At 36.6% G+C, this 14,975-nt stretch overlaps 1 protein-coding gene across 1 annotated transcript in view; it reads left to right on the top strand.

Moving 5' to 3' along the window:
* The window catches only part of Ppa2 (inorganic pyrophosphatase 2), a 110,787-nt gene that overhangs the window by 30,279 nt on the left and 65,533 nt on the right, over positions 1 to 14,975 (top strand). Inside the window, exons 3-4 of the mRNA XM_048813862.1 lie at positions 9,176 to 9,243; positions 11,531 to 11,575. Coding sequence (XP_048669819.1) covers positions 9,176 to 9,243; positions 11,531 to 11,575 — 113 coding nt within the window. The remainder of the gene's footprint in view (positions 1 to 9,175; positions 9,244 to 11,530; positions 11,576 to 14,975) is intronic.

Below are 14,975 nucleotides of genomic sequence, written 5' to 3'. Positions count from 1 at the left end.
AGGATTACCGCATCTTCATCAGATGAGTAAGCTCAAGAGACCCGCGGCGGGCGCGCCGGAGGAATGTGGCTGAGTGGTGGAACAACGGGGGACCTGCTCCGCCCGCGCGGCCTGCCTCGCTCTTTGAGGCCTTTCGCGGTCGCCGCGCAGTGCAGGCCATCTTCTTGCACGCGAGGGCCTCTGACCAAGACCTCAAACGCGGATTGTGGAGACTTAGGACGACAGGCATCCCCGGCGCCGAGTCACTCTCGGCCCAACTAACCGCCCTCTCGGACCGCATCCGAGCGCGCGGCCACCCCTGCGGCCCGCAGCCTTTCGCGGAACCCGGGCGGCAGTCTGGGTTCACACCGCCTAGTTGTGGAAGGAGGCCGAGTCCGCCAGCGCCCTCCCTTCCGATGGCGTAAGAAAGCCCCTCCTTTCGCGCAGTGGAGAGGCAGGCTGAACTCTGGAGATACAGGGAGCTTCTCAAAAACACGTTTGTGCTCACAAGTTTGCACCCTGAGTGCTATCCACAAGCAAGAGGCGCGCGGGCCTTCTGGTAGGGAGATGGTCCTGCTTCCTCTGCACATTGCACTAGCTAGAGGGGTCAAGCGACATGTCGGGCACTGAGCTGGCCAACTAAGACTTTCGGAAAAGGACCCAGGTCTCCGTGACTGTCATTTATTTTTCTATGCACCCCAGGCTCCCCTTTGTACTTTAGCAGCACCCGGAAAGTAGCAACGTTGATTGATTTGTTTTCACACTCCATTGACTTCAGAGCCCCGAGGGGAGCTGTAAAATCCACCTGGTACCGTTGCTCACCTATTAGTAATCGAGGTCCTGGAGTAAACCGTGAAGGGCTTCTTCACTGTTGAGCTCTATAACCCTGATCCCGGGCGAATTTCTTACTTTGCCAAACCTTGGTATTTTTACCCCCCTCCTCTTCTGGAAAACAGGGCTGCAAACATCATATGACATATTGTGTATGTAAAGTGATTAGTTGCAGGGCCTAATATGAATTATTTAACAATAATAATATCTGTAAGCATTTTTGATATCTGCTATTTTTAAAAGGTTTATAGTTTTCCTGCCTGAGATTACCGTCTAGGGTTATTTTATGGAAGAGATAACAGAGCTTGCCTAAACCCTTGTGAGGCAGCTGGTACTAAAATTTGTTTTCTTCAAAATTGGTTGTTCTTTTCCTTTATGCTACAAGCTTTTTTCTCCATCCTCGTTTGGTCAACATTGATCAGGTCGTGTTAAAGAAAAATGCTGAACCAATGTTGTGCGCACCTGTAATCCCAGCGATTTGAGAGACTGAGGCAGGAGTATTCAAAGTTCAAAGCCAGCTTCAGCAAATTAGCAAGGCCCTAAGCAATTTAGGAATCCCTCTCTCAAAAAGTAAAATGGGCTAGGGATGTGGCTCAGTAGTACCCCTGGGTTCAATACCTGGTACTCCCCCACCCTAAAAAAATTTACAATGTAATTTTTACTGGAACTAGTTTTCCATAGAAACAATGCTGTACAATGGCATTTAGCTTTTTAAGCAGATAAAAGCTTGTCTCCTACTGCATAATACGTGGAAGTATCCTAGATCTGCAATAAGTGTAGTAATTAACAGGCAAAGTAGTTAATATCTATGAAGCGTACTAGATTTGGTAGGCATGGCACAGAGGAGGTTTCATCGTGGTCCCTGCCCTCAAGAGATTCATAATATTAATGTAACTCATAAATGAGAATATAAAAACACTAAATATGTTTTACTTGAATCTTGATTGAAGAGAGGCAGGGAAAAAAGTGCAGAGAAGTCTGGAGCTCACAGTGTAGTTGAACAAGCACTGGATTTGGACTGGAGAATTCTAAGCTTTAATTCTCCTTCTGCCTTTAACTTGCTGTGTACTGTTAGGCCAGTGTTTGCTACATTCCTTTTTCATAGGGACAGTTTCCTCAACTGTAAAAGGAAGTAATTTGCCTTGAAGTGATCCTCACCAAGGCCTTCTTGGCACTGGTATTCCTCGAAGGCCCTGGATGAATGATAGAGATCCTAATGGTCTCTGTTGTTGCAAGACCTCTGACCCCTTATTTTGGAGTCTGTTGGCCTGTTTTTGTGGTTTCTTTAGCTGCAAATGTACTTCAAATCCTTGATTTTTCTGTGACTTACATAAGTAAGAATTACTTATATCTTTCTTTTCACTCAGTTGAGAAAATGGCAGGTAGAAAAAAGAGGTCTTACTGAGGTATATGAGCAACAATTGGAATAAAGGGGAGTATGGTTTTGGGGAAAGTCCAAATGGTAAGATTCTAATTGGAGAAGGTATGTTGGATTAAATAATTCCTGAGCTAACCACCAGATGGCAGCCGTGGCAAAGAACTGTTTACTACTGACTGGAAAGAGTAGGACAAAATGATAGGAAGATGCTTGGGGGTAAGTGGGTTCACAGGAAAACAATGGACAAATTGCTTGTTTGTAAAGAGGGTCACAATAACTAGGTGGATGGGTTTGAAGGATCCCAACACATAGAAGTGATAATGTTTGAGGAGATGGAAATGCTAATTACCCTGAAAGGATTAATACATGAATTGTATACATGAATTGAATTATAACACTCTGCCTCATAAATAAGTACAAATAGTATATGTCAATTTAAAAAAATTTTGGTTTCAAATTGGATACGTAGTACCAGCATCCGTACATACTTTCCCAAATAATTCTGTCTCACTTTAAAGAGGAAAAAACAACAGCAAAAACAAAATAAAACATGATATAGCACTACTGGCTCTGTTCCGCATTATTAAAATGGAAGTTTTTCCACAATCCCAGATATATCTCACATCTCTGAAATACCAGTGTAGTGAGTGATACAACATTTTTGAGCTTCCTCTCTGTAAATGGTTGCTCTTTTGTGCCATTAAGGAGAATATTGATAGATATAATTCTTTTTTTAAAAAAAAATTGGTATAACGTTGTGAAAATAGTATCAAAGTAAGACTGGATGATTCAGGGGAAGGAGCATCCTGGAACATCAGGCCTCCTTGGTGACAGCTCTGGCCCTGTTAGTAACCTGCTGCACAGCCTTGTATCACTTCACCATTCTGTACCTCATTTTATTAAATCATAGAATGAAAAGTTTAGACTACATCATTTTCCATTCTGTTCCATAACTTGAACACAAGCATCTCATTATTAGGATTTCTTTTAAACAAAATATTTCATGGTTTAACAAATTAAAACACTCATTGCTTTATTGCCTTCTTGTAGAGTAATATACATGTTAAAGTACTAGGAAATTCTGACATAAATTGTCCCACACTTTTGAACCACAGAATACTTATTTCACAGAACATTGTTAACGTCTTAGTGATATTAGAGTTTCATGGAACTTATTTTGGGAAGTACTGTGTAGGACAGTTTCTACAACTTCTAAAAGCAACTGGGTTGTGATAACAGTTCTAGACCAATGGTCCATTAGATTGTAGCCCTGACTTCACCATCTTGGACAAGTCTTGGCTCAACTAACCACTAGATGGCATCTCATAGCTCAGATGGTGTCCCTTAGCTCAATTTCTCCATCTGTAAAGTGGGTCTAGCACTAATAGTTCTATAGAATTGCTGTGGCAGTTAAATCAGACTGTGTGTAAAGATCAATATCTTACACACAGTAGATATTAAATATATGCTATTTCATTTTCAATGTTAAGACATTAGACAAATCTTATCACTAAATTCCAAGAAGGGTGAAAGGTAATGGAATATGTGTAAAAGTCAATATTTTGAAAATGTTCCTCTTTATTAATTTCTAAGTTTCAGAATTTTAGTGGGTACTGCCCTACAGTTTTTTTTGTGTAATCTTTAACTGTAAAACAATAATGAAATTAAATTTGTGTATATGAGATCAAACACCTACCACTGCATGTTAATGTACCTTGATATATTGGATGTTTTTGTTTGTTTTGTTGTGATAATAAACATTTTCGATTTTAAACTTTTCCTACAGGATAGGGAAAAGCTGTGTTTTCCATAATTTGAATTTTTGTTACTATGGGGTAGATAACTGGTTTATTTAGAGAAACAGTGCTGTGGATAGTTGAAGATACTTTTACGTAGACTGAGAATGAATCATGTAGTTCTTCATCAGTTTGCTTTATCATTTATGGTAAGCATAGGCTTGTGTTGAAATTATGGTAAGTTTTCTCTAAGTGCATAATTTGAGTAATAGGTAGAATATGACATTGAATGTGCTATGTATTTGAACCTAGTAAAGCTTCCTATGAATAAGTTCTCATGACCTTTTAATTTTTAAGTTTGCCCATATAGAACTCAAATTGACACATTAAAAGATAATGGCTATTGTGTGAATATAAAAAAAAATTTGATTTCCTTTTTTTTTAATCCTCTTAAAAACAGCTTAGTTTCCTAAGTGAAGTGCACTGAAATATAAATCTTGTGAGCTATAAACTTCTTTAAATTTCTTGATCTTAACCAGAAAATAAAACAAATACAGTGAACACACTGATCTTTTTAAATGTTCAGACTCTGCTCAAAAATCCTAGTGACTTTCTATTTCATGCTAAAATAAATAAATTTGAAATCTTTACTGGTACACAAGATCAAATACTAGTCTACACCTCTGGTTTAACTGCCTGCCACATTTCCCTTTGTCACCTTCCTATCATCCTGGCCTCCTTGCTATTTCTCAGATAGCCTGAGAAGAACTCTTCTCAACACCTGTGCTTTCTGTGCCTTCAGTGCTCTTCCCTCAATGTCTGCTTGACCTACCCCCTCACTCCATCAGGTCTGTGCTGACATGTTACCTATCGGGGAGATCTTTCTTGATCATTCAGTATGAAATATCACCCCTTCCTTTAGTCACTTTTTACTCACCCTGGTTTGTTTTCCTTTAGAATGCTTATCATACTGCTATAGTATATACATATTCATTACTTCTGTTCTCCCACTAGAATGCAAGTTCTATAAGAACAGGGCATTGGAATTTGTATTCCTGGTACATAGAATAGAGCTTGGCATAGAATATGTGTTCAGTAAATATTTACCAAGTGAATTAATTTAAGGAAAACTTACAAGGTAAATAGGAAAAATAGAAAGCAGAAAGAAGAAAATTTGAATTCGAAGTTAATGGGTGTTCTCTGATATTTTTAAAGGCCAAGGCACCCATGAAAAAAGGAAAAAGAGGAGATGAAGAAATAGCCAAATTGAGCTCTTGAAAACTAAAATATGATTTTTAAAAAAAAAATACAACCTCAGCAGAAAGTACAGTGAGCTGAATTGTGTTGTTTCAAACTATAAAATTTGCGATAATTTGTTATAGCAGACTAAGAAACTAATATAGTTGAATCAGAAGAGAAAGTAAATATATGTGTATATATTTTTTATCAGAAAATAGAACAAAATGTCAGAATAGAAAAAGGAGATAAAAGGAAGAGACATGGAAATTCTAGGATGTCTCACATGTGACTAATGTGAGTTTTAAAAGGAAAGAACAGATACAACAATGGAGAGGATATTATCAAAGGGATAACAGAAGAGAGTTAACAATCGAATGACCCCCAGTCACTTTGTTGTGCAATCTCAGAAAAATGGAGACTGTGAAGAAGATTCAGAAAGTGACTGGGGGGCTGGGCAGTAGGGGGATAGCAGGCCACTTGCAAAGGGATGAAAATCAAACTGTTATCTGACTTATAGCACCAGAGAATGCTTAAAGACTGTGGGAGTAATGCCTTTAAAACTCTGAGAGAACATAATTTCCCTTCTAGAATTCTCTACCCAGCCAGCCATCAGTTTGGGTAAGAACCAAATAAAGATCTTTCACACATTCATGTGCCTCATGTGCAGTTGTTTTTAGAGAACATGTTAGGGAATGGTCCCCCCAAACAAAGAAGTGAACTAAAAGAGATAACTGCTTGGGACCCAGAAAACCAAAGGTCTTGGGATGCCAATAAAACATCAAATCCAGATGACAGCAAGAAAATAGAGGGCTCCAGAGAGGATTCCGGTTTTGATGGTATCTGTGAGGTATTGGAATAATTTGTAGATATGATTGTGACAGATAATTCAAGAAAGGTAATTAGAAGCATAAGGAAAAATAGAAGTTGAACAAGAAAGGAAGCTTAAATTATAACATCCTATTTGTCAAAAATCAACACATGAAACAGTGCTTCTCAAACTTGCCTGAGCATAAGTTTTAATGAGTTCTCATCCTTCCTTTGTGTACCAGGGGAAATGACTAAGTGTGCTGGGAGGACTCCTTTATGTTTAAGCTTATTTAAACACCTTTGTAAATGTGCATTACTTAATGGAAGAAACTACTGAGAAAATTAAGCTTTCGAGAAATTAAGTGATTTACAGGAATATTACCCATTAAAGCATTATCCTTACCTGAGATCTAAGGATATATTTATTTTTTTCCAGTAACAATTATTTTATTATTTTTAATTCATTATTATTTATGAATGCTATTTTATGATCCAAGTCACTTCTAATCTATATGGTTATCTAAGTCTATACACTGACAATTTATTCACTTATTTGATAATTAATCACTGACTAATAATGACCATTCAAAAATTAGTAATATTATTTATTTTGTTGTTTTGTTGATCATAGATAACTTTGAAAATCAAGTAAATGATTTGAAATTGGATGTGGAATGCATTAGGGAAATTTTTGTTTTGTTTTTAAGGTTTATCCTTTTAATTCGTGAAAAAGGCTTATAGGTCATAGCCAAAATTTTATAGACTTTGCTCTTTGTATGCTTTGCTTCAATTTTATCTCTTCCTTATACACATGTTCTTTAGAAGTTGCCTTGCTGTCAGGGTGGAAAAAGAAAAATTAACGGTTCGGAGGGGAAAAAATGAAATAGTAATGGAGATATTTATTCAACGAATCCTCTCTGGGCAGATATTTATTGAATGTCAATTTACATGCCAGCTAGTTTTCTAGATACCAGGGATCCAAAAGAAAGTAGAACAAGACAAAGCTGCTAAAGAGATAGCAGTACAGAATTAAAATCTACATGACTTAAGAAATTACTAAATGAAAATTTTGTATGTTTGTATTAAGCCTAGCTTTTAGAAACAGATATTGTTCAATACAACTGTATATTGGGTCATTGCACTTGTTTAAATAATATATACTTTTAAAGGTATTTTAAATACATATTTCAGTATATAACTTTTAAGATAAGGTAGTTTCTGTTATTCAATTTGTTTTGTTTTAAGCTTAATATTAATATTCTTACCACTTTGAGTAGAAATAAATGATTTGTTTCTTTCCATAGTGAGACCATTGGATCTTTCTTCTTCATCTTTTAAAAAAATATTATTATTTGTTCGAAATAGTTTTACATGAAAGCAGAATGCATTTCGATTCATTGTACACAAATGGAACACAACTTTCATTTCTCTGGTTGTATAGGTCAAGTCCCACCATAGCAGTCATACACATACCTAGAGTAATGATGTCCATCTCATTCCATCATCTTTCCTGCCCCCAAACACCTTCCCCTTCCCTCCCTCCTCTTCGCCCAAACAAAGTTCCTCCATTCTCCCCACAATCCCTCCTCCCCCAACATGGATCAGCACCCACTTATCAGAAAGAACATTTGGCCTTTGGTTTTGGGGGATTGGCTTACTTTGCTTAGCATGATATTCTCCATCCCCATCCATTTACCTGCAAATGCCATAATTTTATTCTCTTTTAATGCTGAGTAGTATTGCATTGTGTATGTGTACCACAGTTTCTTTATTCATTCATCTGTTGAAGGGCGTCTAGGTTGGTTCCACAGTTTAGCTATTGTGAATTGAGCTGCTGTGGACATTGATGTAGCTGTGTCACTATAGTATGATGATTTTAAGTCCTTTGGATATAGACTGAGGAGTAGGATAGCTGTGTCAAATGGTGGTTCCATTCCAAGTTTTCTAAGGAATCTCCATACCGCTTTCCAGATTGGTTGCACCAATATGCAGGGCCACCAGCAATATATGAACGTACCTTTTTCTCCACATCCTCACCAATACTTATTATTGCTTGTATTCTTGATAATTACCATTCTGACTCAAGTGAGATGAAATCTTAGAGTAGTTTTGATTTGCATTTCTCTGATTACTAGAGAAGTTGAACATTTTTTCATATATTTTTTGATTGATTGTATATCTTCTTCTGAGAAGTGTCTGTTCAGTTCCTTAGCCCATTTATTGAAGGCGCCAAAAATATACATTAGCAAAAATATGGCCTCTTCAGCAAATGGTGCTGGAAAAACTTGAAATCCATATGCAACAAAATAAAATTAAACCACTCAAAGTGGATCAAGGACCTAGGAATTAGAACAGAGACCCTACACCTAATAGAAGAAAAAGTAGGCCCAAATCTTCATCATGTCGGATTAGGTCTTGACTTCCTTAACCAGACTCTTAAACCACAAGATGTAAAATCAAGAATTAATAAATGGGATGGACTCAAACTAAAAAGCTTCTTCTCAGCAAAGGAAACAATCAGTAACAGAGTAGGAGAACATCTTTATTACACATACATCAACTAGAGCACTAATCTCCAGGATATATAAAGAATTCAAGGACTGGGGATGTGGCTCAAGCGGTAGCGCCCTCGCCTGGCATGCGTGCGGCCCAGGTTCCATCCTCAGCACCACATACAAACAAAGATGTTGTGTCCGCCGAAAAACTAGAAAATAAATATTAAAAAAATTCTCTCTCTCTTTAAAAAAAAAAAAAGAATTCAAAAAGCTTGACACCAATAAAAATAAATACCCCAATCAATAAATGGACCTTTCTTCTTATGCATTATAGGTGAAAATTGGGAATTCTGATACTAGGTCTCCTAGGGAAATTGTTGTCAGTTTTAGTCTAGTTCACTTAGTAATGAGTCTCTTCAAAAGTGAATTTTTTTTCATAGTTTGGATTTTAATTTATTGTAGGTGTTTTCTGTTTGGGGTGTTTTAGGTCACAGGAATGAGTAAATGATTTCAGCAACCTAGTACTGTTTAGTTGGTATATATTTTTCTTTGGTCCTCAAATAGGAACAAATTTTAAAAGTTGAATTAAACTTTAAATCAGGAGTTAATGCTAATTTGAAAAAGTTGGGTAAACTTAAAAGAGGATGAGGATATTATTGCTATAAAGAACAGTGTCCATTGATTTAATTCTGTGTTTTTGTTCTCTACAGAGAATGTAGCTGGTCACTACATTTCCCCCTTTCATGATATTCCTCTGAAGGTGGACTCTAAGAAAGAGGTATTATTTTAACTTGTTTTGGGGATGAAAATAGGTACTGCTGGTATTGCCATAAGATAATTTTTTTGAAAGCCCCTTGAAAAAGAAGAATGTGGTTGTTAATCAGGAGGAGAAACTGAGGAGTCATAACAGGATTGCAAGTCTCCTTCATGAATTAAAATTTGCATGAAAATAGTATTCTTCCAGAAAGGATTGGGAGGAAAGGATGTGAGTGGTTCATAAAACTTAGGCAATCTGGTAGGAAATAAGGATTAAAGGTAATAGCTTAGGAAATTAACAAGAGGCTTATAATTTTAGTAATAATAATATTGTTAAATTTTTGGATTATTTCAGTTTGCTAACCACTATATGAACATATGCTATTTTATTTAATCCTTGTGGGTTGCTCTTATTTTCTCCAAGACATTAAGGCTGCAGGCATTTTATCGACTTAATATCTCACAGCAGATAAGTGCCGGAGCCAAGTTTTAAAGTGGCATTTCTGACCACAGAGCCCATGCTCCTTGATGGTTCTAAATCAAGAACTAGAAAAGTAAACCAGGGGCTGAGGGAGGTGGTGATGGTAATGTTTGAATAGAACCTAGTCAGTTGACAATTGTATGGGTATAAAGGATATTTGTTGAGGAGGAATAGGAGGAACCTATTGTAGGGAGAATTGAGAAGGCCTCGAAAATATGCACTGGGGCATTTTGATACTAATACCTTTGGGGTATTAGTCACCTTAGAGGCTGAACATCACACATGATACTGAGTTTGTGGAACACTGAAGTGGGGTTAGCAAAGAGTACCAAATTGTCATTAATAGTGGCAGTAGGGTCAGTGGTAGGATCTGTTGAGTTCCTGTGGTACTTGGCCAGGCACTGTGCACAGCATTATCTCAATCCTTTTGGAACTACTGTGATTCCCTTTATTTTGTTAATGATGTTAAACACCTTACATGGTTAATATAGACAATTGTGGAGGTGGAGTTGAATTTAGGTGCTTTAATTCCAAGAACTGCCTCCCTTCTCTCATGCAATATCTTGTTTATTACTGTAAGTGTTTTTACAAGACAAGGGGTAACATAATCTGTAGAGATAAAGAAACCAGAGATGGCAGAAATAACTCAGTGTTTCTGTGTGTGTATGTGTATCCATGTGTTTTGTTTTGTTTTAGCCAGGGAACTATTAAACCTGAATTTTTCCTCTCTCCCCACACCTCTCTTTGCTTTGGCTAAAGCATTCATTCATTCATTTATTCATCCAATGAATAATCATCACATGTTTATTATGAGGCAGACATTATTTCAGGGACTACTTGTGCAGTGGAAGTGTTTAAGTGTCATTCACACTCAGTTGGAGGAGACAGACAAGCACAAAATCAATCAGATAATGGTAAGTTCTAAAAGGGAAGTGTAGGACAAAGAGTTGACTAGTGGGTGATATTGTTGGGATATACCTTGGCAAATCTGTGTACCATATAATAACACCACAATAATGGGAAGTCATGTAGTAGGCAGGGATAGAATTAGAAGAAAGTGATATGGAAACATCTTGGTGGGCATAATATTCCAAAGAGGATGGATTTAGGTGAATGTGAGATTCAGGATTGGACAAAATTGAATAGGTTTCCCTAATTTTCAGCCAGTGAGGATTGGAATTTTTGTACCTTATACTTTGGGATGTACAGTTTTAGTAATAGAAATAATGTTTCAGGGCTGACCTGGAGTAATTATTTTTCTGTTTGGTTTCCTCATTAGTAGTCGTTTTGGTGTGTAAATGTTACGTATACTGGGTGAGCGTCTGTGAGTGGCATGATTTTCCTTCCCAATACACCATGTAGTCTGGTTTAATTTAAAAATGCTTAGTGGAGGCGTAATAATCACACCTTGGTAGAATTCACAGGCAGGAGGTGCAGCGAGTACTTTCATGGCTTGTTAGTCATGCTCCCTGGAGTTTCATTTCAATAATGAAATGACTGTTTTAAGCGTAATCACTGGAAATTGCCAGTCTTTCCTTTAAGACTGAACAGAGCCTTTGCTTATTTTATAAAACCTTGGAAAATATACTTGAAATAGATTCAGCTTTTCTGATAATTTATTTTATAAAACACATCTATGCTGTGTTCACTGGAGATGCTAATACTGAAGGAAAGACTATGTGGGCATTTGGTAGGTTCTCTGTTGAGTCAGATTTCTGGACAGCCTCTGTAATAGAATGGATATACAACAAGCATACTTCTATTGTTGTGCAGTGCATCTGTATTTTGTGAAATATTATAATCATAAATACTATCTTTTCTTTTATAGGAAAATGGCATTCCTACAAAGAAAGCACGAAATGATGAATCTGAGGTATATCTAAAAGTTTTTATTTCTGAGAATCACTTTTTTATTAAAAAAGTGATTAAAGGCCTTGATGATCATTTAGATTTGTGAAAGTACGTCTAAATTTTTTCCCTGCAAGACTTTCATATGCATGGGTTTTTTTCCTAATCTCTCTTTAAGGCAGCTAGGACAGAAAGCACCATTTAATATTGTTTATTGTGATTAAATATTTATAATATAAAATTTGCCATTTTAATCTTTTAAAAGTGTATAGTTGATTGGCATGAAATACTTCCACAATGTTGTGCAATCATCACTACCATGTATTTATCCCAAAGTGTAACTCTAGACCCATCAAGCAGTGGGTTCCAACTTCTCCCCTAGCCCCTTGTAGCTACTCCTGTCTCTGAATTTGACTTTTCTAGATACCTTATTACTATTTCATTTTTTATTTTTACTTATTTTTAATTTTTTTGTAGTTGTAGATGAACAGAATGCTTTTATTTTGTTTATTTTTATGTGATGCTGAGGATTGAACCCAGTGCCTCACACATGGTAGGCAAGTGCTCTGCCTCTGAGCCACAGCCCCAGATCACCATTTCATTTTTTAAGTGAAAAAAAACTAGAGAATCAAAGCATGAACCCAGATTTTAGTAGCAGATTATCACAGTAGATAACCTAAAGTAAATGTATGTCATGAAAATTGTTCTGTTAATCTGTTAAAAATTATAATAGAGAAGATAGTTGGAGAGCAAGGTTTCAGAATTGAGAAACCTGTCTTTTTGGAATACAGGAGAAGAAAAAGTTACATCAACTATATGCCAAAATAAGTATATTCCAAATATATCTTTCAACTGTGTGACTGTCAAAACTTTTATAGTTATTCACATAGGACCAGATCATTTGATTGACATCTTTCCCCATCTCCTACTCTGGGTGCCCTTTTATTGTGCTGATGCCAGTCAGCTTTTCTTACCACTCTTTACTTTTATGGCCTTATCTCCATCTATTCTCTATCCTTACTGAAACTTTTGACTCTAGTGTTTCTACACTGGAACCACTTAGAGCACTTATTAGAAATTCCCATTGGAGGCCCCATCCCATAGCTGCTAAATCAGAATCACTACTTTGTGGGCCCTGGATGAACTACATGCTTAGCAAGTATTTAATGTATATCCTAAACATGAAATTCAAGAACTACTGCCCCAAATGTTGGGCAAACAGACCCTCAGGGACTTGAGACCTTATAGTTCCTAGCAACTTGTATATTAACCTGAAACAGTGATTTCAGTGGCAAAAAAATATATTTTGTGTTCAGACAATCAAATTAAAAATTCTTACACTGCAGTTTCTATGTTGGAGACCATCCAATACATGTTTATTTGAAAGACAGAAGAAGGAAGGCTGATTCTCTCTTGCCTCTCCTGGCTTTTACCAAAATACAGAAAATGTAGTGACTCTCTTTTCATATTATTAGTTTTTCTTTTTTATTTCTGCAACAAAAATACAAGGAAAAAAAATGGAGGAAAAGAAAAGGGCTGGCTGAAGGAGAAGTTCAATGGCCCTGCCATATGCACAGCTTTCTGATTTGAGTTCCTTTTATCTTTTTGGTTTTCTAATAAATTCTGGCAGGCCATTGTCAGTTTATAATTAACACTAATCTTAGGAAAACCAGACTAACATTGACTTTAAAAAATTACAGGCCAAATGCATTTTAGCTGTAGAGAAGAAAGGCAGGCTAGGAATAAGCCCGAAATGATCAGGAGCAAATGATGAAGGAGAGTGTGGCTTTTGGGGTTAAAATTCAAACCTATTCTTCATCTATTGTTCTTTTGGCCTAATTCAAGTCTGTGAGTGGTTTGGTAGGTGTCATTGTGTGAAAAGATTGTCACTAGCATGGTCTCCTCTGTCATCTCTGAGTACTCATCCACATGCATTTGTCCTCTTATAGCTAGGCTTTCAAGGATGAATAAATTATGTGAACATCTGCCATTTACTTTGGTTCTTCTTTTTAACAGCTTCTTCAGACATATTTAAACAGGTGCAGGGGTACCTCATGAAAGAGCATAGAAAATGAAACATAACAACAGGACTGTGTTATGTACCGTTGCTAGGATAGGTATGAGCCTTACTTCTGAGGAGCACTGTTGAGAATTCATTTTCAGCTTTGTTTACTTCCTTAATGGGTTTGCAGTTTTGCCATTTGTAATATTTAGTCTTCTCTAGAAAAACTTGATAAAACCAACATTACTTTTGTGCCTTAATGTATTTTTATATTTAATTGTAAAAAATGGCATTCTTTGAATTAATAGCTTTTGTGTTTCACTAAGAAACCCCCAAGAACTTGTTTAGCAGTGCTTTAAGCCAACTCTGGCTGCATATTAAAATAGCTTGGAAAGATTTTAAAAATAAGCAGTGTCTTGGCTCCACCCCAGCTCAGTGGAATTCAAATAGGTAGGCTGTGGGGCTCTAGGCATTCATTTTATTTTTTCCTAATTCTTTCAAGCTCACCAGATAATTTTGATGTGTGGCATGATTAAGTATATTAAATTACTCAAATGTTCACTGGTTTTTTGGTTTATTTCTATCTGTTGTGAACTAATGATTTTTTTTTTTTTAAAAAGTACAATCCAAATAAGTAATTAGAACAAGGTAATTCAAGTTGTAATTTTTTTTATTTGTTCTTTTTAGATACACATGACAGTAGAGTATAGTTTGACATATTATGCATACCTGGAATATAACTTACTCTAATTAGGATTCTATTCTTGTGGTTGGACATGATGTGGAATTTCACATATATGAACATAGGAAAGTTATATCTGATTCGTTATACTGTCTTTCCTGTTCCCATTCTCTTCCCTTCATTCCCCTTTTTCTAATCCAAAGTACTTCTGTTCTTCTTTTACCTTCCCTCCCTTGTTGTGGGTTAGCATCCACATATCAGAGAGAACATTTGGACTTTGGTTCTTAGGGGTTGGCGTATTTCATTCTTTTTTATGGCTGAGTAATATTCCAGTGTGCATGTGTGACATTTTTTTTTTTTTATCCATTCACCTGTTGAAGCGTACCTAGGTTGGTTCTGTAGCTTAGCTATTGTGAAATAAGTTGCTATAAACATTAATGTGACTGCATATGCTGATTTTAAGTCCTTTGGATATATGTTGAGCAGTGGGATAACTGAGGCAAATGGTGGTTCCATTCCAAGTTTTCTGAGAAATCTCCATACTGCTTTCCAGAGTGGTTGCACCAATTTGCAGTCCCAACCAGCAATGTGTGAATGAACGTTTTCCCCCTCATCCTCGCCAACATTTATTGTCATCAAGTTCTAATTTGGGATGATTAGATTCAACAGACATAAAAGTTACTATCAATTTGCTACGATATTTTTAAATGAGCCAAATACCAACCTGTTTGCAGACTGGCC

Source organism: Marmota marmota, unplaced genomic scaffold (assembly GCF_001458135.2).
Source record: "Marmota marmota marmota unplaced genomic scaffold, marMar, whole genome shotgun sequence".
NCBI lineage: Eukaryota > Metazoa > Chordata > Mammalia > Rodentia > Sciuridae > Marmota > Marmota marmota.
The sequence above is the reverse complement of the archived record's forward strand: the minus strand, read 5'-3'. Positions and strand labels throughout refer to the sequence as shown.